Source organism: Miscanthus floridulus, chromosome 10 (genome assembly GCF_019320115.1).
Source record: "Miscanthus floridulus cultivar M001 chromosome 10, ASM1932011v1, whole genome shotgun sequence".
Taxonomy (NCBI): Eukaryota; Viridiplantae; Streptophyta; class Magnoliopsida; order Poales; family Poaceae; genus Miscanthus; species Miscanthus floridulus.
The window spans coordinates 59259660-59285139 of record NC_089589.1 but is presented as its reverse complement, the minus strand read 5'-3'; the positions used below and the strand labels follow the sequence as shown (position 1 = coordinate 59285139).

At 42.2% G+C, this 25480-nt stretch overlaps 1 protein-coding gene across 3 annotated transcripts; it reads left to right on the top strand.

The window, feature by feature from the left end:
* The first annotated feature begins 1908 nt into the window (after positions 1-1908).
* On the top strand, positions 1909-23761 carry LOC136484746 (cysteine-rich receptor-like protein kinase 25). Of its 3 annotated transcripts, XM_066481699.1 has the most exons (7): positions 1909-1984; positions 3314-3481; positions 3790-4048; positions 4140-4368; positions 4620-4770; positions 5761-6015; positions 22046-22275. In XM_066481699.1, exons 2-7 carry the CDS (start codon positions 3353-3355, stop codon positions 22145-22147), a joined length of 1125 nt encoding a protein of 374 aa, XP_066337796.1. In that variant the 5' UTR covers positions 1909-1984; positions 3314-3352; the 3' UTR covers positions 22148-22275. The 3 variants fall into 3 exon arrangements, with proteins under 3 accessions (XP_066337796.1, XP_066337797.1, XP_066337798.1); XM_066481700.1 differs by lacking the exon at positions 1909-1984 and having other exon boundaries at positions 3279-3481; XM_066481701.1 differs by lacking the exons at positions 1909-1984; positions 3314-3481; positions 3790-4048; positions 5761-6015 and having other exon boundaries at positions 4233-4368; positions 22046-23761.
* The last annotated feature ends 1719 nt before the right edge of the window (positions 23762-25480 follow it).

Genomic DNA, 25480 nt, shown 5'->3' with positions numbered 1-25480 from the left:
ATCGGTATTGCCGAAGTAAATACTTCCAACATCAATATTCAAGGAGTAGATCAATTGAAATGCACTTTGATAGTGCAATAGATGAAACTAAGCCCAAAGTGTGAAGTTTGAGAGCTAAAACGGTTAATTTGATAGGCTTAGGATGAAACCAGGCCCAAAAGTAAGGTTTAAGGACCATTTTAGAAGTTTAAGAACAAAATTGAACCTTGGGCAATAGTTGAGGGACCAAAATGACTATTTTGCCTTTAAAAATCCTTCTCTTTACTTTCTATCCTTTTGTATATTTTCTGGTGAGTTAGCAACTTTAGGAAACATGATCGCAGGCTACATTCGCTCTAAAGTGTCCTTCGCCTTGATATTCATCCTTTGCATCATATACTTTCAATCACCAAGTCTTGGGACCAAGACCTTGTGGCTATTCTGATTTGTGACATTCAATTGCATTACTCCCTGCAAAACACACACACACACTAGTGACACATTTGTACTCATCGATCACCAAAACCCCATGATCCCCATAAATGGAGCCTAGATGTGTTTAACGGTATAATATGGTAGAAGGGATGGACCGGAATGGTACAAAAACAATACAAATTTAGGGAGTTGAGTATGCAACTTACAAGTATCAGGACATGGATGAGAACTTAGAACAGGTTTAGGGAGCTGAGTGTCCAATGTTTGAGAACCGAGCGTGAAATTTACAACTATCAGAACCAAAATGAGAACAAAGAACAAGTTTAGGGAGTTAAGTGTGCAATTTGTAAATACCGAGACAAGGTAAAAACTTTGCACAAGTTCAATAACTGCAAGTAAATTTTATCCTTGCCCAAACATACCTATTGACGTTGATTCGGGTCGCACACTAGTAAGAGCTAGCATGTCCGAGGCCACACATGGCCTAGCATGCAACAATAATGCTCAAAAACAGTAAGGCCGACTAGGAAGTCAGCCACGTAGATCTGACATCCATTCTTCGCCTGAAAAGTTCACAAACACCTTCCGGGAAGACCCGTTGGGGAGGAGGCACGTCGAGGCTGTCCTAGGATTGGTATGGCCACTTAGAACATCAACGAATCTCGTTGAGAGAGGCACTGGATAACAGAGGGCTGGAATAGCTAGAGGTGGCAAAAAGTAGTAGTAGATTGATTTTTTCGATTGTGTATGGATAACCTTAATGGGTTGTGATCCTCTGATATACATGGATACGGTGGTCTTATTCTAGTTAGAAACCTTCCCAAGTCATGTTTTACATGTTTTTTCACGAGATCAGAGAAATTGGAGTAGAGTTTGGGAAGAACTAGACTCGACAAGGAAAACCATCCTCAACTGGTTCATACAGCCTCTGCGCCCCGTCCTCTGGCCGGTTTCGTCTGCCTTGTCTGCGCCAGTTTCGTCTGCCTTGTCCGAACGTCACCAAACTTGTGTAGACTGATTTTTACTGGATTTTGCGAGCATGGCTCAGATTTACCCAAATTTAATTTATTTTGTTGTAGTTGTCTAACCGACTCGAATACAAAGATTTCCGATTGTCAACAATACAAAAAATATTCTTTTCGGTAATATCGCGGAAATAGCGTTCGCTGTGCGACCATTCTCACTGGTGTTGTGTCCAAAAAAGAACTGTTCAGGGCAGTAGACATTCAACCTGTTCGCTGGTTGATTTATAGGCTTATAAGTCCAGCTAGTGCTGGTTTATTATAAGAGGAAAATACTGTATCAATCAGGAAGACGTCACCCGGAAAAAATAAGAGACGAGTAGGGTACCTACCAGGCCGACAGAATCTCTGTGAGGATGCATGCAGGAAGACGTCACCCGGAAAAAATAAGAGACGAGTAGGGTACCTACCAGCTTTATTACTACTTTGGTAGCAGCTAACGAGGGCTTCGTCCCTTCGGTCTTCCGAGCAAAAAGTCTTCGCCCCCTCGGCGTTGAGAAGGTGTGAGATGCAGTCATCCATCTTCAGTTCTCCACTGTGATTGCGAGGTGCGTGCCTCTGTCTGCTTGCCAAGGTTAGGAGGTAACATGATGGCTATGAATTAGTTCATCTTCTACTGATGTCTGATGGGATTCTGTTTTACTTCTTTCTCTCTCTCTCTCTCTTTTGAACTAGGACTCTGTTTTACTTTAGGAATGGTATTCCTCGAGTAGATCTGCATTTTCATTTTTCACCAGTCGACCTGTATTTTTTCAGTGCCGATGTGTTTTCAGTTTTCACCACTACATCTGCATTTTCTTTGACTTTTCAGTTTTCACCAGTAGATGTGTATTTTCTTTTCACCTTTCAGTTTGGCTGTAAGGTATAGTCTGTATGTGACAACTCCAAGATATTGTTGAACGAGAAGAAGAAGAAGACCATGGATCGCAAGCAAGCTCGAGTTTTTCCTTTTTTTTCTGGAAAGTTGTTGTTTAATTAACTATTAATTTTAACTTCTTGGAAACTTATTTGTGACCCAAATGTTCTATTCCTATAATTTGTTTATTATTAATACAAAGTTTTCAAATATCAACTCGATTGTTCCGCCACCAAGGACCGAGGTTCTCTGCGTTTTTTTCATCGTGCTAAGATGAAATCCTTTATTTCACCTGGTATGGTATTGATATTCTACAACTGCTTTTATCTATTGGTCCGTGGCCATCATAAATTGCTTTCAGATGGCATTGCTATTTTCAAAGCAGATCTGCGATGACCACCGTATAGGGATACAAGGCGGGTCGTCTGTGAATTTGTAAATAGGCTAAATTTTTGCGAGTTCACAAATATAAACCACAAAAATTTAGCTTATTTATAGGTTTGTGGTAAACCGCCTTGCATCCCTAGGTGCCACCGTAGCTTCGGTGCCTGAATAAGACTGTCTCTTGCCCCATATGAGCACCAATACTTAAAATGGGTCTCGAATGGTGCTGTATCAGCCTCCAACAGAGCACCTATATGCGAGACCCATTTTGGGTTACAGCAAAGACACAACCCAAATATGAGTATCATCTTTCCTAGAGACTCATTTACAGAAATAGTTCTCTTTTAGGTCCTGTTGTTGGAGAAGATAAAAAAGAGGTACGGAACCCTTTATCTGCAGCGGTACCCAAACATGAAATGAGTTTTGTATTTTAGGTAATGTTGTTGGAGATAGCCTAACCCATGTCCCACTCTCACCTTCCACCAATTACTGCTCAGTAGGATGTCCGTCGTTCATGATAAAGTGTCGTAGGCAAGTCATTGTATTACTAATTATTCTGTCATTTGTTGCAAAAGTAAGAGCGGTGCAGTGGTATTAGAAAACAAGAGGGCTTCAGGATGCTAATTTTTATGTACAGGAGTAAATGCATATAACATGAATAAGCGACGCCGAAGGAATGACAACAGTCCGAGAAAGTGCAACTGACAATCCAAGGAAGCTACCATACGAACTGATAAAATCTATTACAAATAATTTCTCCCAGGACCAGGAGCTTGGGCGCGGTGCGTTTGGACAAGTCTTCAAGGTAAAACTGTAAATGGTGCTTATATATATGCATGTGGACAAAACAAATGGTGCTTTAGTTATTTATTTACTTCATCAATTTCAAATTATAAGACATTTTATTTTTTCAACATACATTGCTTCTACTATATATCTAGAAATATTGTATATTTAAGTGCATAATAAAAGTTATGTATCTAGAAAAGCCAAAACATCTTATAATTTAGAATGGAGAAAGTACTTATTTTGTTTGTTTCAAGTCCAATCCATACGAGCATAAAAATAATAGTAAGCTTTGTATGAGTAACTATAAAAGCTAATAATGAATAGGGAGTGCTGGAAGATGGAGAAGAGGTTGCTGTCAAGATGCTCCGTTTCATGGGTAATACCAATGACCAGCAGTTCGAAAACGAATTTGACATCCTTAAGCGCCTCAAGCATCCCAATATTGTCCGACTAGTAGGGTTCTGCAATGAAGCTAAAGAAGAACTTGTAGAGTACAATGGCAAACTAATAGTTTGTCAAAGGATACACAGGGCACTCTGCCTTGAATATATGCCCAAAGGAAGCCTTGGCAAGCTCCTTAATGGTTGGTCATTACCGTATTGCATGAATATTTTACCTGCAAAAAATGTGAATATAAAATTATTCGATGAGAACGTATGTTTTTTATCTTGCAGGTGAAAATCTTGGCAAGAATTGGCCTATATGCTACAAAATAATTAAGGGAATCTGCCGGGGTTTAGAATATCTTCAAGAGGGATTGGAGTTTCCCATTTTCCATTTTGATCTAAAACCAGATAATATACTGCTAAACGAAGAGATGATGCCAAAAATATCAGATTTTGGTTTATCTAGGCTCATTGGTGAAGAGAATACCAAAAAGACGTTGACTCCTCTAGGAACACGGTAAGAGTAATGCTCAAGTGGACAGAGCTTTTAATCAGCTGAATTGTATATATTCCTTAGACAAGTTTCATCTCCATAAAGCTCATTTCATCCCCCATGAAACTTATTTCATCCCATGAAATTTTTATCACATCTGTCTTCATTAATATTATACCACATCAGTTTATTTAATGTATATGAAACTCTTGTGAAATCTTGATTGAGACTGACCTTAATATCACCTTACCTTTGTCATTAATGTTGTGCTGCAGTGGACACCTACCGCCAGAGTTCATTAATTATCAAGTAATCTCGAAGGAGTATGATATATACAGTTTAGGTGTTATAATTACAAAAATTATCACTGGAATTACAGGCTACTCAGATGTTGCCGACATGGGTGCCCAAGAATTTGTTGAACATGTAAGAATATGTTATTTAACGTTTTTCTATTAATACGTACTAGAGTTCCATCAGGAGCTTCTCATTGTGCCAAGTTCGCATCACACCATCTGACATACTAACAAAATACTCTTAGATTTACCATGTGTTAGTTTTTCGTATGTTGTATACTTTTTTTTTTTAGAAAACAGATTAGTTTCTTTCCTTTGCTTAAGCACACAGCCTGACTTTTATTACAAAGTTTTCGGCTATCCAGCTGCTACATACGGAAACCATTACATGAAAGAGGTAAAAAATTACAGGAAACCAAGTCTATTATTAATTATTCTCCTTTGGAAGCAAAAACAAAAGCAAAATCTATGGCAACGCCCTCCAATCATAAGGGTGCTGAACATATCGTTTCTCCGGTTCTCCCTTCATCAGTAGCAATGCCCAAAATCTCATTAGTCCTGTTGCTTTTGTCAACCTACGGTTAATGCATAAGTTTTTGTACTCTCTACATTCTAAATATAAATCTCTTAGTTTTTTCCAAGTAAAACTTCTCTAACTTTCATCAAGTTCATATTTATAGAATAATATATTTACATATAGAACACCAAATAAATGTTGCACCGATATATATTTAATAGCGAACTCGTTAAACTAATTTAAAATCGTTAATATTAGTGTATTTTTTTTCAATAAACTTGTTCAAAATTAAAGAAAGTTTTGGTTTAGGATAAAATAGAATACATTACTCTTTGGAATGAAGGGGTAAATTATAGTGCAGTCTGCAGACTCTTCAATCTACACGTTGTGTGCTTATATTGTTTAATTAGTTAGAGTTGATAAAAAAAACTCAAGTTTTGTAGTGCAAGAGGCTCATCTTCAGACCACCTGATTGTCCCAATTTCCTACGATTTTTATTGTTAAATATGAGCCCATATTTGCAATAGGGCAGACTAGTTTTTGTTGCTAGGTACGATCCCAATTTTCATTGATGTTAACTGTACTATGTTTTTGACTTCGAAGGTTCATGAAAACTGGAAAAAATGTCTACAAGAGATACCCATGTACGCATCACTTGAAGTAGACTGCTATCAAGTGAAAAGATGCATCGTAATTGCACGAAGGTGCATGGAGAATGATAGACATAAAAGGCCTATAATAAAGGATATTGTGAGCGATTTGGACGAGATGGGAAATTTTAAACTTGACTCACAGCTGCCGTTGGAAAATGTGTCATTATTGCCCATAAGAAAAGAAAAAGAAACAGAAAAGGAAAAGGTACCATTTATTAATTTGTTGTGTGTAAACTATCAATCGTACAATACTCCCTCTATGTTGCAAAAAGAAGTCGTTTTAATAGCGACACGGTCTTGAAAACATAACTTTGACTTCTTATTTATATAAAAATATTTATTGAAAAGTGATATATGTATATTTTTATGAAAGGACTTTTCAAGACAAATCTACTCATATGGTTTTCACATTTTTTTCCAAACTCAACAACTTAATTTTTTTTATATTTGCAATGTTTGACCCAAACCTTTTCCAAAACGACTTCTTTTAGCAACATGGAGGGAGTATAACATTCTTCGGAAAAATTACCTATGTTCATAGTAAATTCAAAACTTTTGGTACATCATATGTCACTAGACTTTGTATGCATGCCATATAGTATTGACATTTTTTTGGAAACACTATAAAAAATGCCAAATTTTTTCAAATATATATTTTGAAAATATAAAAATGACAAAAATACTCCTATGCCACTTAATATTGATTTTATCACATCCTCCATTCAAAGATCGTAGGTCTTTGAACAAGAAAGCAAACCGATAATCCTTGAGCTACTCTCTCAGTCCTAGAACATTATGGATTTTTAGTTATCTCCAAACACCCTAAGTTTACTAATTTTTGAAATAATATTTACTAATACTAAATGAGCTTAATTAGATACATTATGAAATGTATCTTTATAATTTATCTCTCTGATGTCGTAGATTGTACAACTCTTTTATGTAAACTTGATTGAACTTAAATGTTAATTTGGGACAAACTAAAAAATATGTATATATTTAGAAAGGACGGCAAAAGCTTTGCCACGATTTCTATTAGACGAAGAAAGGAAAAAAGGCAAGTGCCCGCCTAGTTTTTTGAAAGGAAACTGGGCCCAAAAAACATACAACTGAGGACACTATTACATAAATGATTTTTAGAGTCGCCTTCCTTTTCTAACAGAAGCGGTTGTCTTAGCACGCCGTCACTAATCTTCGTGGGAGGCACTGTAGCTATACAACCATTGCTAGAAATTATTTTTTAGAGGCGGTTCCATTAAGAAATCTGCCTCTAAAACGTATTCCGTTAAGAGAACTGCTTCTGAAAATGCTATTTTCAAGAACGGTTGCTTATGTCAACCGCCTCTGAAAATGAGTGATTTTTAAGTCAATTGCCTCTGAAAATCGATTTTCAAAGGCAGTTGGCTAAGTCAGCCGTCCTTAAAAATAGTTGCAGCACAAATAATTTCATATCTTTTTTAAATGAAGTCGGACGGAGACAAAATTTATATCAAAATTATAGAGCTCGATGAGATCTAAAACTTTGTAATTGATAGAATTTTTGTTTGAGATCATTTAGGGTTCCAAATATATAAATTAAGTCTCAGATTTTGAATTCCAAATTTTTGAATTTTTCAAATGACCTTAGATGGAGAAATGTTCTATATCAAATGACCTCTGGAGAGTGTTCAACTCACCCCAACTGGACAACTAACACAACTTATGGCACTACTTGCTCCTACTTGGTCGAATCAACCCAACTAAAACAACTAAATAACTGACAAGAACAAAAGAAAAAACACGACAAAGAGCCGGGTGACACCAAACTGTCCATAAGACATGGAGTAACTGTGGAACTGGAAAGCCTAGCCAAGCTTCCAAAGAGAAAACGACACTAAAAGCGCCAACAAGATAGCCCACTATGGGAAGGTTTTCACCTACAACATTCAAGACGGTATGAGGAGAGATAGGAAAGGATACCTCCAAGAAGAGAATGGCATCCGCACACGTCGTCATCCAAGCTTGCGCCCCGATCTCTAGAACTTCCAACATCGTCGCCGTCGGAGACCGAACCCTACCAGGGTGGTAGGGTGCAGTGATGGATCAACAGCAGCCCCGCTCGGCCACCGCCCCTAAAGATGTCGGCCAGGTGTAGGGTCGAGATGGCGGACTAGAGGGGGGTGAATAGTCCTTTCTAAAATTAATTGCGTCGGCTAACCGAAACAAGTGCGGAATTATAACAATCGGTCTAGCCAAGACTACACCCCTCTATCTATGTTCTCTAGGAACTTCCAAATATATTGATTAAGCAACAAAGGTGCCGGGCTAGTTAGAGCTCACCTAATCAATTCTAGGAGCAAGGTCACACAAACCTATGCCACTAGTACTTTAAGCAACAAAGGAGCTCCTACACAAGCTAGTAAGCAAAAGCACAAAGCCAACTAAGCTCACTAGCAATGCTCAATAACAAGGCAACCAATGCCAAATTAGAAAGTGCAAATACTTAGCTACACAAACTAAGCAAAGTGACTAACAAGGTTACACCAACCTAATTAGCCACGCAAGGGAGCTACTTCTATGCTACACAAGCAAGAAGGTAACTAATAAGCTACACAAGCTAACTAGTTACAAGAGCAACTACACAAGCACAATGTATATGAAAGTAATTACAAGCTTGTGTAACGAGGATGCAAACCAATGGGAAGAACAAGGTTGACACGATGATTTTTCTCCCGAGGTTCACGTACTTGCCAACACGCTACGTCCCCGCTGTGTCGACCGCTCACTTGGTGGTTCGACGGCTAATTGGCATCACCCGCCAAACCCGCACGTTGGGCACCGCAAGAGCCTACTCCAAAAGTGAGGGTAGCTCAATGACACGCTCAACTAGAGTTGCTCTTCGCGGCTCCCGTGGGGAGAGCACAATGCTCCTCACAAAGCTTTTCTTCGGAGCACCGCACAAGCTTCTTGCGGGCTTCAACGGAGACCACCACCAAGCCATCTAGGAGGTGGCAACCTCCAAGAGTAACAAGCACCACCGGCTTGCAACTCGATCACCTAGTGCCACTCGATGTAACCTCACTATGCAATCGTACTAGAATCGCCCTCTCACACAATCAAATGATCACTATCAAGTATATGTGAGATAGAGGGCTCCCAAGCACTACTACACAAGCCACCAAGGCTCTAGTGTGCTCAGCTACCAGCCCAAGGCCGACCATGGCTTCTATTTATAACCCCATGAACAAATAGAGCCGTTACCCCTTCACTGGGCAATAGTCAGGACGACCGGACGCTCCGGTTCGATCGACCGGACGCTGGACCTCAGCGTTCGGTCATGCGATATTCACCACGTGCCCCCTCCTTCAAACGCTGTTCATCTGATCTCAACGGTCATCTGACGACCGGACGCATCAGCTTCAACTGACTGGATGCTGAGCCTCCAGCGTCCGGTCATTTCCAGTAAGGTTCCTGAAACGACATTTCACGACCGGACGCATCCGGTCGATCGCGATCGGACGCAGCACCAGCGTCCGGTCACTCTCAAGCTTCTACTCTGCCTGCGTCACCATACGTCAGCCCTGACCGGATGCACACAACCAGCGTCCGGTCACTTCCAGCGCCAGCGTCCAGTCGATGACTGACCCCTGCTCGTTGACTGCCACTACTGACCGAACGTTGGAACCCAGCATCCGGTCACTACGTGACTAGTGTCCGGTCCACTCTGTAAGACCCTATCTTTTCGGAACAGGGCATCGGTGGCACCGTCGGACTATCCGCACTCTACGGGCGGACACTCCGCCGGTGGAGTACCGAACCCTTCTCACCTCCGTTCCATCGCTGAGTTGATCCACATCAACTCTAACTTCATCTTCTTTGTAAATGTGCCAACACCACCAAGTGTACACCACCATGTGTATGTGTGTTAGCATTTTCGCAATCATTTTTCAAAGGATTAGCCACTCAACTTGCCACGCCACTCAATCCTAGCGATGATGCAAAGTTAGATCACTCGAGTGGCACTAGATGACCGATATGCAAACAAGTTTGCCCCTCTTGATATTACGTCCATCTATTCTAAACCCGGTCACAAACTTCTCTACACACCTATGACCGGTGAAATGAACTGCCCTAGGTTATACCTTTGCCTTGTGCATTCCATTCCATCTCCTCCAATGTCGATGCAACACATGCACCAACACGATCAACAATGATATGATCCACTTCATATCATCACATGATCATATTGGTTCATCGATCTTGACTTCACTTGCTTTTCATTGTTGCCTTCATCCATCGGCGCCAAGTCTTGCTCAAGCTTCACCGCCACACGGTCCATCGCTCCAAAGCCTCCGACTTGCCCTTCACGCTTGCAACCAGTCCATCAAGCCAAGTCTTGTCTTGATCTTCTCCACCTTGATCACATGACTCAATGTCATGTCTCATGTGCAATGAGCTCCTTCATCATCACATGTGTGAGCTTTGCAACATCTCCTAAGCCATTTTCACCTTCATGGCATATGTTGCTCACACATATGTACCTATGGACTAATCACCTGTGTATCTCACATAAACACAATTAGTCCACCTAGGTTGTCACTCAATTACCAAAATCACACAAGGACCTTTCAATCTCCCCCTTTTTGGTAATTGATGACAACTCTACAAAGATATGGAAATTAAGCTCTTTTGGATTCATGTTGCTTGCCCAAGCAATTTTACCATGTGAAAATGATTTTGGACAAGTACCACAAACTCGAAATGATAGTATTAGCTCCCCCTATATATGTGCTAGAGTGTTTGATTTGAAGGTCGCACATATGCATAGATTACAATTGTGGGAGAGTAATTACTACTAAATGATGCTAAGGTGTATAGAATAAACCTTTGAAGCGTGTACCAATCGGAGTTGCACCTTTAAGTTCATCCTTAGCACCATGGTTAGCTAGATAACACTTGGAAACAAAAAGCACTAGATACCTTGTGAGATCAACATTAAAAGCAAGGTACTAGCATTACTTGAAAAGCATACCAAGTGTCTAGCTATCATCCTATGCATGCTAGTTATCAAATCATCATTCAAGTTCTACAACTAGCATGCACCACACAAGCATGCATATTGAATTTGAAAGCTTATGCAATGCAAGCAAGCACATGAATATGCATATATCAAATGCAATCAATCAAAGTTCATGAGGTTGCTCCCCCTACTTGTGTGCTTCTCTTGTCCAAGAAATTTTGATCCATCTCTTTTATTCAATGTTGCTCCCTCTTTGTCCATATCCATGTCCAACCTCTACTTCTTTGAGATTTTATATCTTATCTCTCCTCCTTGTATAATCTCAATCTTAAAGCTTTCATATCTTTGTACAATCTCTCCCCCTTTGTCATCAATTTCTATAAAAGGTGTGCTTCTCATTGATGCAAAGGTATGCATTTGGGGTAGATGGTTGAGGCTTGAATCTTGCATTTTTTATGGACATCATTTGATTTGTGGAATGACACCACTTGAAGATACCACTTGTAACTTATACCACTTGTATCTTGTGTAGGGCTTCTTGAGATACCACACATATGATCTTTGATCTTGATATCAATTTGTGGTACACCACCCCCTATGTGATAGCATGGGTTATCCATTTGATACACTTGAGCTCTTGTAGGTGAGGGATGCATTCTTCATTTGATGATCACTTAAAGTTGAGGATCACTTGTTGAACCATTTTCTTGCATGATTGATATTATGTGTAGATGTGATATCACTTGAAAGAATCTTCTAGTATGGAACCACTTGTTGGATTTTTCAATAAAAAACCATTTCTTGAACATTTGCTATCTTCATGAGTACCACTTATAGGATATCACTTGTGAGTTGATCTAGACATCATTTGTAGATTCTTGATAAAATACTTTGAGTCTAGATACCATTTGAAACAAACAAACTAGATATCCATTTGCATTGTTGTCTTGTGCTTGTACTCTTATCACTATCATGAGCTTCTATGATTGACTTCAACTAAATTGATTTGCCTATGCTTCCAAGTCCAGTTTGAACCAATGACAAGCTTCTTCACACCTCTTGCAAGAGTTATCTTGCCAATGTTGTACTTGTCAATTGTTAGCAATCCAAATTGAGTCAAGTGCTTGGGTTCACTAGCTCATGAACAAATTCATGTACTAACCACTAGATCAACTAATCATTCAAACAATAGTGGTAGGCTATGAATTTAAGCATTTCATTTGTTATGCATGATCCTATGAAGCATGTACTATATGCACTAATCGCATACTAGTAAGGGATGAAATGATCATGCACATTACAATGATACCTTTGCTATGTTGGAGTAGAGGATAGTCACATAGATTCCAATTCATTACTCCAATAGCAATGTGAAGTCCAATTATAAGCTTGGTGAAGACCAATAGATGCCATGTTGAATTTTATTCTTCACCCATATGAAATGAATACCACTTATGATCAAATGCACTTTCTTGTTGTGGTTGGCTTGCTTTATCTTTTGATCTTTGCTTGCATGAGAGTATCAATTTGAGAATACCACTTGAAATATCATGACTAGCTCTCTTTTGGGTGTTGTTTGCTTTTCTTGATCAATCCATTTGATTGCTTCAACTAAGCATCTCAAATGTTCATCGGATTACCACTTCCATGTTAGCCTTCCAAGTACCACACTTGGTTCACCTACACATAGGCGGCAAGCCCCTACACTAGGGAGAAGTGACCTCTCTCCAAGAATCATTCTTGATACTCACTTGAAATGACTTGATTGATTGATCCAAGTGATGGACTTAACTTGGTGAGGAACCTTGATTCCATCTTTAAGTACTTTTCTTTCTTCTTATTTAAGTCCTTTTCTTTCTACCAAATGATTTCCAATAGTTACTAGAACTTAAACTTCAACTTCATCTTTAGTTTGATCTTGATCTTTCAATTTGAGTACCGAATGTGTGCAAAGTACACTCCACAATCAAATAGCCTTGTACTCTTTTCTTGTCATGCTTCTAGATCATCTCAAAACCAAACTTAGGTGCCTCAATTACTTATAAATATGTTTCCAACTTGAGGACCTTTCAACCAAAGTGACTCTAGATCAATCCAACATTTGTCACTTTTCTGACAGATTTTGTACCATTCAAAGGAATAAGCATATTTCCCAAAGTACAAATCCAAATACTACAAAATTTTGTGGAGGTGTGCATTACTAAGTTATCTAGCAGCCGTAAAAATTTGAGATTTATTTGACTTCTAGATTGCAACCAGATTTCAATTCTTCCACCACTGCTATATGCTGAAAACTGCTGCACTATAGCTGACAAGATCCACTCCAAAACTAAAGCATTTCTTATCCAATTCCCATGAAGATTGTACAGCATCTTATACCATAAGTCTAGATCATGTACACCAATTTTTATTCCAATCCAATAAGTTTTGATCACTCAAACATGGCTAAGATCACAGCTAGCTCAGATTCTAAATTATAGGACAGATTTCAACAATTGAGCTATACTTCATCAAATATGAATCAAACTTGTTTGAATACTTCCATAAGAGATAAATCCATTCAATCCACTTACTAAATGTCATCTTATGAACTTATCCAACACAAATCAATCCAAACTTGACTACTAATTAATTATCCATTCAATCATCTCATAACAAGCAACATTGCATATTTATCCAATTCAATCAACTCATATGCACCTAAATGAAATGATCAACAAGAGATATACCTTGGTTAGCTCATGATCATCCAACTAGCAAGCTTCAACTTCAATTATTTGCAAAGTCATCAAATACATCCAATGAATTACCAACAACTTGAATTATAGCACTTGTATGTTGATAGCACTTTGGACTTCACTCAATTTTTCACTTGGCATTGGGTTTGGATATGCACTAGGCTTCATATCTTGACTCAACATATGATGATCAATATGAAATCAATTGAATCAAGTCTCCAATGCCGATGGTACCTACAATCAATCATCCACTTTTTAATGGTACCCAAACAAGTTTGGGTCCTATCAAGTTAGGTGCAGCATACTTAGGCATAGCCTTAGTATGAATAGCGGAATGTTTTGCAATAGCAACCATAGAGGTACCATTACCACCCTTTCTAAGCAAATTATTATCAACAATTGAAATAGGCTTAGAAGTGTCACCTAGGGGACATGAATGTGCCATGTGTCCCCTTTCCTGGCATGAGTAGCACTTTCTCTTTGCTTGAGCCTTCTCTTCTTTGCTCATGTGGTGTTTCTCATTGCCTTGTCTCTTATGGATTGCTTGAGCCTTCTTCTCAAGCTTGGTAGGACACTTAGAGGCAAAGTGTCCCACACTTCCACACTTGAAGCACTTGATGTGAGCATGATCTTTCTTCTCATCTTCATTCTTGCTCATCATCTTGGCATCTTGAGTTTGTATTGGATGCCTTGCCTTTCCACCCCTTCTTGTTTTATTCTTCTTTATCATCAAATCACCACCATCTTCATGGTTGATCTTGATTTGAACTTGGTGTGTCTTCTCTTGCTCAACTTGTGGCTTTGGTTGAGGCTCTTTGAAAAGACCTAGGATGCTGCCTAGAGGGGGGTGAATAGGCGTTTCTGAAAAATCAACACCTTTAAAAGCGGAAATGATTAGTAATAGGAGTTTCCAAAATGGAAACTCCAAATCAGAGTAATATCACCCCTCACAAGTTAGCCACAAAGTATATAAAAGATACTAGATAAACCTATGGAGCCAAATAGCTGCAACCAAAGAGTTGAATCAAAATGCACTAGTCAGTTAATGTCGGAAGTCCCGACAGTTTGAGTCAGAACTTCCGACGTGTCAGAAGTCCCGACATAGGGTTAGAACTTCCGACGTGTCAGAAGTCCCGACAGTTTGGGTCAGAACTTCCGACGCAAAACTGTCAGCACTTCCGACCCCTACGGGAAATGAACTACAAGTGCTAAAATGAACTTTGTGATGCCGATAACTTACAAACCCACTTCCTAGTGGTAAGGTAAGGTGTTGGGTCACTCTCTTGACGTTGATAAGCCACCACTCCGTAGATCGAGTCCCAAACCCTAAGAAATAGCTAGAGAGAGAGAGACAACCAAATACAAGTAATTTCGAGCAAATCACAACAACAACAAGCACGCGGGAGACAAGAATTTATCCCGAGGTTCGGCAGCCCCACAAAGGAGCTCCTACGTCCTCATTGTTGAGGTGACCACTTTGGTCGGAGTCTCTTCCACCTCCTTGCCTCACTCAAGGATACCACAAAGGTCACTTGAGTTTCTTCACTAGAAATCAAGGGTAATATAAACTTCCCAAGGCTCTTCCACAAGATGGAAGCTCTTGGGCGACGTCTAGCCAGCTAGGGAAAATCCCCAAGAGTAACAAATGCAAATCAAACCGGCTTGACGAAGAAATCAAGTGCTCAAGCTTGCTCAAAGTGTTTTTCTCACTCAATCCACTCTCCAATCACTCAAACCCTTTGGGAATCGAAGTTGGAAGCAAAGAAGTGAAGAGAGGGGAGCCTAGAATGCTTGGGGGCTGTTTTGGCCGAGTGTTTGTCGCAATGAAATGAGTGGGCTACGGTTAGAATGGAGGAGACGGGTATATATACTCCAAGGCAAAATCTAACCGTTCAGATCTACGTCGGGAGTTCCGACGCAGATCTCGGGACTTCCAACGTATGAAGAAAACATTGTTCACGCGAGGTCAAAAGTCCATGGGTGCAAGACAGTGTCGGAACTCCCAGCAAACATCGGGACTTCCGACAGTCAGAACTTCCGACGTTCGTCGGGACTTCCGACGTGCACAGTTGAACAAACAGTCAGCACCACTGATGTCGGGACTCCCGGCCTGGGTCAAGTCAGTGTTGGAACTCCCGACAAACGTCGGGACTTCCGACGGTCGGGACTTCCGACGATCGTCGGGACTTTCGATGGGCACAGACAGCAGGTCAGTAGAACCATCGATGCCGGGACTCCCGGCTTGGGTCAGGACTTCCGACTGTCGGGAGTTCTGACTCACGTCGGGACTTCCGACATCCACAGTCACCGCGCAGGCTGTGACTGGGAGTCAGCACTTCCGGCAAGAGTCATGACTTCCGACTGTCGAGAGTTCTGGCTTATGTCGGGACTTCCGACACCAACAGTCACAGAAAATTATTCTTTGTGCTCGTGAAGTGCTAGAGTGTCTCTCTTTTGATTTAATTATTATGCTTGAGCACTCTATCTTCCTCAAACAACCTAAACTTGCATCCCTCTTAATAGTACGGCATACCTATTAACTCAAGATCAAAAGAAAAACGAAATTAAACCTTTTGAGTTGATCTTCTTTAAATTGATGCCGTGTCTTTCAATCTTCATCAAGTGAGGGTGCCAACGTGTCAATATTGATCTTGTCACTTGAGCATAGCCATCTTGAGCACGTGACTTGATTCCATTCATCAAATATGAATAACTCCAAATGCATCAAGTCACTTTAATCAACTTGTCCAATATAGATTTGATCCTTTACATCAATATGACCATCTTAGCTTGATTAGTACCTCAACTAAATGCAAGTACTTTCTTCTTCACCCTAGCTAGGTTCTTCGGCCGCCAAGCCGTCGCTTGCCCTTCACCCTTGCTTAGTACCTCAAAGCCTTTCCTTGCTATCTTCACCATCTCAAGCCATTAAGTCACATCTTGTGTTGAATCATCCATTCATATATATTGTTATCTTTTTCATTTCAATTTAGTAAGCTTCAAATATGAGACCATTCCATATGCAATCCCTCATGTCTCATTAACTAATACCCACCAGCTTGCTTTCACATAGTACATGGAAATCCCACAATAAACAAGCATTTGCATGAATTCCATTTGCATTATTGTCTTGTGCTTGAACTAGATTGTTTATACAACAACACATCATTTTGGCTTTCATTAAGTACCTGTGAGATAACCTATTACCTATCCACACTTAGCAAACGGGTTAGTTCTTTAATCATGTTGTCATTCAATCATCCAAAACCCACTAAAGGGCAAGATGCACTTTCACTCTTCTAGTTGCTTCACCAATTGCTTGGTTGGGCACATTGAGATAAGGTGACCCAAAGTACGGCACTTGAAGCACTTGACATGCTTGAGCCCCTCATCTTCTTTTATCTTCTTGAGCTTCTCAATGTTAGGGCAACCATTTGTAAGGTGTCCCGCTTCATGACATCGGTAGCACATGGTATGAGAGAGCTTTCTTTGTTGTAGCTTCTTCATTTTTCTCTCTCTCTTTCTTTCGCCCTTTGTCATCTTCTTCTTGAAGCCGAGACCACACTTGTCACCATAGTTTCTTTGAGTCTTCAACATGTGCTCAAAGGTGACTTTTGAGTTGTAGCACCTCTCTAACTTGTTGCTCAATTTCTTCACTTCATTTTTGAGCTTATTGTTCTCCTTCAAAAGGTTAGTCTCACAAGACATAGAAGTAGAACAAGCATCTAATTGTGAAGAGCATGGCATATCTAATAGATCATCACAAGAGGTGGATACATGCTTCTTGCCTACATCACAAGGGTTAGCAACATTTTGCAATTTATCATTTGATCCATGTGATGAGCTCTCATTATTTTTAAGTTTCTTTGTAAACACTTTAATGAGAGAAGCATGTTGTTCTAATAATTCATCATGAGATGCAAGTAGTGTCTCATGATTCAATTTTAGCTCATTATGTGAAGATTTATAAGCATCAAGTAATTTCTTATGTTCTTCACAAGAGTTCTTTAGAAATGAGTTTTCGTTTTCTATGTTCAATGTTTTAGCTTTCTCATTTTCTAAAGACATGGTCATGCTAGCAAGTCTACTAACAAGCTCATCATATGAATCAACATGATCAACCACATTATCTTTTGTTACCTTGGTGTCACCTTGTGACATGAAGCAATGTGGTAATGTAGTTGGAGAGCTTGTAGTAGCATCTTCATCATGGCTTGAGCATGAACCATCATCACCATCAAATGTGCATGTGGTAGCATCATCACTTGCAACACTTGTGGCATCATCATCAACCTTGTTAAGTGAACTTGTGGTAGATCGATCATCATCATCATCACTTGACCATGAGGTGGAGCAATCTTCCACAATCACCTAATTATGGTTATGCTCAACACACTCATGTGCCTCCATCTTGGACTCATCATCATCATCGGAGACCGTCCCATATTTCTCATTGAGATAACTCCAAATCTCATGGGCGGTCTTCATGTCAATGATCTCTCCAAATATACAATCATGCAAAGATCTATACATGATGTTAGTAGCTTGGATGTCGAGATCTAGGCATTTCTCTTGTGCTTGAGTTAGATTATCTTCATCCAACACATGAGAAAAGCCTACATCTACCATCCACCACATTTGAGGGCAAATAAACTTAAAATTGCATATCATCCAATTTTTCCATCGTGTAAAGTGTGTGCCATAAAAAATGTGTGGACAATCAACATCTAGCCCATAAGCCGCCATCCTCTCAGGTCGGTGAAGACCACAAATAAGAGACCTAGCTCCGATACCAATTGTAGGGTCGAGATGGCGGACTAGAGGGGGGGTGAATAGTCCTTTCTAAAATTAATTGCGTCGGCTAACCGAAATAAGTGCGGAATTATAACAATCGGTCTAGCCAAGACTACACCCCTCTATCTATGTTCTCTAGCACCTTCCAAATATATTGATTAAGCAACAAAGGTGCCGGGCTAGTTAGAGCTCACCTAACTAATTCTAGGAGCAAGGTTACACAAACATATGCCACTAGTACTTTAAGCAACAAAGGAGCTCCTACACAAGCTAGTAAGCAAAAGCACAAAGCCAACTAAGCTCACTAGCAATGCTCAATAATAAGGCAACCAATGCCAAATTAGAAAGCGTAAATACTTAGCTACACAAACTAAGCAAAGTGACTAACAAGGTTACACCAACCTAATTAGCCACGCAAGGGAGCTACTTCTATGCTACACAAGTAAGAAGGTAACTAATAAGCTACACAAGCTAACTAGTTACAAGAGCAACTACACAAGCACAATGTATATGAAAGTAATTACAAGCTTGTGTAACGAGGATGCAAACCAACGGGAAGAACAAGGTTGACACGATGATTTTTCTCCCGAGGTTCACGTGCTTGCCAACATGCTATGTCCCCGTTGTGTCGACCGCTCACTTGGTGGTTCGGTGGCTAATTGGCATCACCCGCCAAGCCCGCACGTCGGGCACCGCAAGAACCTACCCCGAAAGTGAGGGTAGCTCAATGACACGCTCAACTAGAGTTGCTCTTCGCGGCTCCCGTGGGGCGAGCACAATGCCCCTCACAAAGCTCTTCTCCGGAGCACCGCACAAGCTTCTTGCGGGCTTCATTGGAGACCACCACCAAGCCATCTAGGAGGTGGCAACCTCCAAGAGTAACAAGCACCACCGGCTTGCAACTCGATCACCTAGTGCCACTCGATGCAACCTCATGATGCAATCGCACTAGAATCGCTCTCTCACACAATCGAATGATCACTATCAAGTATATGTGAGATGGAGGGCTCCCAAGCACTACTACACAAGCCACCAAGGCTCTAGTGTGCTTAGCTACCGGCCCAAGGCCGGCCATGGCTTCTATTTATAACCCCACGAACAAATAGAGCCATTACCCCTTCACTGGGCAATAGTCGGGACGACCGGACGCTCCGGTCCGATCGACCGGACGCTGGACCTCAGCGTCCGGTCACACGATATTCGCCATGTGTCCCCTCCTTCAAACGCTGTTCATCCGATCTCAACGGTCATCTGACGACCGAACGCAGCAGCTTCAACTGACCGGACGCTGAGCCTCCAGCGTCCGGTCGTTTCTAGTAAGGTTCCAGAAACGACATTTCACGACCGGACGTGTCCGGTCAATCACGATCGAACGCATCACCAGCGTCCGGTCACTCTCCAGCTTCTGCTCTGCCTGTGTCACCATACGTCAGCCCTGACCAGACGCACACAGCCAGCGTCCGGTCACTTCCAGCGCCAGCGTCCGGTCGATGACTGACCCCTGCCCGCTGACTGCCACTACTGACCGGATGTTGGAACCCAGCGTCCGGTCACTACATGACCAGTGTCCGGTCCACTCTGTAAGACCCTATCTTTTTGGAACAGGGCGCCGGGTGGCATCGCCGGTGGAGTACCGAACCCTTCTCACCTCCATTCCATCGCCGAGTTGATCCACATTAACTCTAACTTCATCTCCTTTGTGAATGTGCCAACACCACCAAGTGTACACCACCATGTGTATGTGTGTTAGCATTTTCAAAATCATTTTTCAAAGGATTAGCCACTCAACTTGCCACGCCACTCAATCCTAGTGACGATGCAAAGTTAGATCACTCGAGTGGCACTAGATGACCGATATGCAAACAAGATTGCCCCTCTTGATAGTACGGCCATCTATCCTAAACCCGGTCACAAACTTCTCTACACACCTATGACCGGTGAAACGAACTGCCCTAGGTTATACCTTTGCCTTGCGCATTCCATTCCATCTCCTCCAATGTCGATGCAACACATGCACCAACACGATCAACAATGATATGATCCACTTCATATCATCACTTGATCATATTGGTTCATCGATCTTGACTTCACTTGCTTTTCACCGTTGCCTTCGTCCATCGGCGTCATGTCTTGCTCAAGCTTCACCGCCACGCGGTCCATCGCTCCAAAGCCTCCGACTTGCCCTTCACGCTTGCAACCAGTCCATCAAGCCAAGTCTTGTCTTGATCTTCTCCACCTTGATCACATGACTCAATGTCATGTCTCATATGCAATGAGCTCCTTCATCATCACATGTGTGAGCTTTGCAACATCTCCTAAGCCATTTTCACCTTTATGGCATATGTTGCTCACACATATGTACCTGTGGACTAATCACCTGTGTATCTCACATAAACACAATTAGTCCACCTAAGTTGTCACTCAATTACCAAAACCACACAAGGACCTTTCACCAGGAAAAGTGTCGAGCGAAGCCCGCCGAAGAGTCCACTCCCCGCGGGAACTGACAAAGCCGGCCAGCGACGAGAAGATCCAGCTAGCTCCACCATGGAAGCCACAACCCAAGGAAGGGGGTGGCAGATGGCGGGGAGAAAAGGGCTGGGATCAGAAGAAGCCCCAGTCACCCAGCCCACCAACATCCCAACCCATATCGAGCCGGCCCCACATCAACCATGCCGCGCCTGGACTCCAGCAACCTCCGCTGGCCCCAAGCCGCCCACACCGCCATGCCGCACAGCCGCTGTTGTTGTCGCCGAACTAGGAGAGCCTATTGTGGCCTGCTCGACCGACGCCCGCCTCACCGCCATGGTTGCAGACACGAAAAAACGAGCAGGAGGACACCGCCCACGCCACCATGGCACCGACGCCACACAACCAGCGCAGTCGTCTACATCACCACGACGTCTGATGGTGCCAGGCTGCACCACCATGCCACCAATCCGCACCGATGCAGCCCAGCCATCACCGAAGCCGGTGCCAGCTGAGCGCCGATGCCGCACGCCGCTGCCACCGCAGGAGCGCCAGATCTGGCCCCGAGAAGGCTGGATCCGGCCGCTAGGATGCCGTATCCGCTGCCCGGATGCCTCGCCGTTGTCACACTGCCCGCCGCTAGCCGAGTCTAGCATGCCACATCGGATCCGCACGGATCCAGGCCAAGGGCACCGGAACCTGGGCCACCAACGCCGGCGCCGCCAAGGCCAGTGGCCTATGTGCAGCGACCTCAACTGCCAAGGGGAAGGAAAGCAACCCTGCCGCCGCTTTCCTTCTGCCCATGCGGGCCTCCCGGCGGAGCACTCCGGCAACGGCGAGGTGGAGAAGAGGGGGCAAGGGTGCAACGGCGCGGACTGGTGGAGCCACCCGGGCCACCCGCTCGGGCGACGCGGGGGCGAGAGGGTCGTGTGAAACCCAAACTGAAAATATATCATATTTCACGACGGATAAGTCGGTTAGTATTAAAGCTGGCTGATAAGCCGGCTGAAGCTGTTTTTTTGTGAGAAAAAATACTGTAGTAGCTGATAAGCCGGCTGATAAGTTCAAACGAACAGCCTGGAAGTGAATATTTTTCTACTATTTTCTGTTCTCGGTTTAGCTATGGTGTGACATGCTACTGTATTTATTTTGACTCGTGCCTGCACAGGTTGCGTCGTTGCGTTAATTAATTTATTCAAATGTTATCCTTGTTTAATCAAACTGATTGTATGCAGGGCCAGCAATCTAGAGATTGGCTATCCACTGGGACTGGGAGGTGCCTGCTCGGCTGGATCGCCGGATGGCATCTACCACGGTGCGAATCAAACATTCCCTGATTGGCCTCCACACAATTTTGCTTGGCTGGATGAGCTACTACCACCCCAGACATTAGATTTCGACTATCTGCGATTAGGATTAGGATTGATGCCTGGACAGCAAAATGTTTGGGAGGCTCCCGCTCCCAAGCAAACAGACCCTGAGAAACAGAAACGTGGTAATGTGCACAGTGATCTTGTGTCCGAGATCTCGCATCCGGCCCACCCGGAGCACAAGCTGAAGCTGATGAGGGACGCCAGCGCGCCGTTCCTGTGCGACGGCTGCAAGGAGCCCGGTTACGGGCCCAGGTACACGTGCGATCGCGGCGGCGGGGGCCAATCCTTGGACCTCCACACGCGTTGTGCCCTCGCAGGGGATCCCCTGTTCGATCTCCACAGTCTGGTGCTTCCACTGTTCGGCTACGGCAAGCAGTTCGAGTTCCGCGTCCTCCAGGAGGCCCCGTCGCCCCCTGTCCAGGAGGAGGGCAGGAGGGTCTGCGACGCTTGTGGCGAGGCCACGAGGGGTTTCGTCTACCACTGCTCCGATCAAGACGTCCACCTCCACCCGTGCTGCGCGTCCCTGCCGGACCGCTTTCTCCAGGACGGACGCGCCTTTGACCTCCACCGGAGGGCGTCGCGGCCGTGTGCCTTGTGCCCAGATAATAAGGGCCAACGCCGTTGGTTTTGGGCGTACCGCTGCTACGTGGACGGCGATGAGGTTGTAGAACTGCACGTGGCGTGCCTCAAGGAAATGGCTCGCCGCAGCTGGGAGGCCTGCTACCTTAACCGGGACGTGGGTGATGGCGCCCTGAATGTCGACAGCATGCTTGAGAACATGTTTAGCAGCACCTTTGGCGACATTGCAGGGACCCTTGGTAGCTTTATCACGGCGCTGGTTTTTGGCAGCTTGGTTGTCAAGATGTAGCGGACTTTGCAGGGCAGCACGGTTTTAATTTGGGAATCTCAATGGAGCCAAAAGCCACAGCATTGTATGAAGATGTGTGTGACGATCCATTGTCTGCTTTTACTAGAGTATCTGTATGTTTGTATACTATTTTTCAACAAGTGCATATGCATGGACTGGTTTGTACAAACTAATTAATAGACACCTATGTGTTATAAAAAAACATTTCAGACATAATGAATAAATATTGATAAATTTTTTACTAGTAAATTCATATTTATTATACAGAAAATAATTGAATTTTGCAGTGATACAATATGGTATGTCAACATATCCTCCCGACTCAAAATCACTGAATCAGTTTTTAAACATTCTGGAACAATTCCGAGATCTTCGCCTTGCACAATGGAACTTCAGAATTGTAATGAAAGCAAAGTTGCTACCTCTGCTTGAGCAACAAGAGGCCTATTGGAAACAAAGAGGAGCCATCAAATGGGTGAAATTAGGAGTTGCAACAACAATGTTCTTCCATGCAAATGCTACAATTAGACACATAGGCAACCTTATTACTCATCTAGAAGAAAGAGAGGGCTCCATCCTTACTGCACACAAGGACAAAGAGCGGCTACTTTGGGAAAGTTTCAAGGAGAGATTGGGGCAGACAGATTTTAGAGGGTTTGCTCTTGATCCAACTGAAATTCTAGAAAGAAGGGAAGATCTAGGTTTTCTTGAGGAACCATTCCTAACCAGTGAGATAGATCATGTGATCAAAAACCTCCTAAATGACAAACCACTAGGACCAAATGGTTTTAATAATGAGTTCCTAAAAGTCTGTTGGGCAACCATCAAGGAGGATTTTCTATAAACTATGCAATGACTTCCACAACAACAGTCTGTGTATGATGAGCATCAATTCTTCTCTCATTACTTTTATCCCAAAGATAGATGGTGCCAGGACTGTATTAGATTATACGCCAATTTCCCTACTCAACTCTTCAGTCAGACTCTTGACCAAACTGCTAGCAAATAGGTTTGCAAACAGTGATCACCAAGCTAGTCCACAGAAGTCAATATAGTTTTATTAAAAAAAGGACTACCCAAGACTGCCTAGCTCGGTCACTGGAATATTTGCACTTAAGTCACAACTCAAAGAAGGAAATTGTTATTCTAAAGCTGGATTTTGAGAAGGCTTTTGACAAGATGGAATACCAAGCAATGCTCACTATAATGGAGAAAAAAGGCTTTGGACAGAAGTTGCTACGATGGATGAACCAAATTTTTTCTTCAGCAACCTCAGCAGTACTCCTAAATGGGACACCTGGAAAAACCTTCAATTATTTAAGAGGAGTGAGGCAAGGTGATCCCCTTTCACCTCTCCTCTTTGTGCTAGCTGCCGACTTCCTACAGTCGCTGGCGAACCGAGGCAAAGAGCTAGGGCTACTCAGATTACCAATTTCCTTAGAATCAAACAATTACTTCCCAATCATTTAGTATGCTGATGACACATTGATTATCCGTGAGGGTGATGCCAGGCAGGGTTTTTTTTCCTAAAATCTGTCATTAACACTTTCACTGAATCCAGAGGGCTAAGAGTGAACTTCCAAAAGTCCATGATGCTACCTATTAACATGATAGAAGAAATACTTGACTTGCTTGCTAGGACTTTTGGGTGCTCCAAAGGGTCACTGCATATGCACGGACTGGTTTGTACAAACTAATAGGCACCTATTATGTTAAAAAAAACATTTCATACATAATGAATAAATATTAATAAATTTGTTTACTAGTCAATTCATATTTATTATATAATAAATAATTGAATTTTGCAGTGATACAATAGGGTATGTCAACATATCCTGGTATAATTTAAATATTTATGTGTGATATGATGTATTGCTAAGTTCATATCTCCTTTGTTCGTACTACAGAAAGCATATATTATAGATATAAATTAGATGAGGGTACTTAAAATATTTTTGCACAATTTCTATAAATAAATGTCAGCATGCACATGGCTGTCATCCCCCTTTCTCACCATCTTCATCTTATTCCCTACCTCCCCCATCTTATTGTTCTCCTACTCCTTTTTCCTACCTGTTTTCTGTCTCATGTAACTCCCATTCATCTTCTTAACCCTTTTCTCTCTATACCCCCTTCCATCCTCTTAAACCAAAGCAATTAAAAAATTGATTATCATTTTATAAATAGGATGACACGACAATAGGTACGATTTCATATTGTTCTAACACATTGAAGAACTAAATTTAACTCATTTAAGTATCGGTCTAGTGCAACACTCTATACTATCTTTTATCATGTGTAATTCAAGAACTTGATTAGGGTTATTATCACCTTTATGGCTTCAAATCATGCGATGAAAAGATCCATTCCATCGATGCCTCATCCTTTAATGATGTGACCATATTGATTCTTGATGACCCTTTATCAAA

Coding starts and splice junctions, on each gene's coding strand:
- LOC136484746 (XM_066481699.1), top strand. CDS start 3,353: ATGACAACAGTCCGAGAAAGTGCAACTGACAATCCAAGGAAGCTACCA. Junction 3,482..3,789: donor CGTTTGGACAAGTCTTCAAG/GTAAAACTGTAA, acceptor AATAATGAATAG/GGAGTGCTGGAAGATGGAGA. Junction 4,771..5,760: donor CCCAAGAATTTGTTGAACAT/GTAAGAATATGT, acceptor TTGACTTCGAAG/GTTCATGAAAACTGGAAAAA.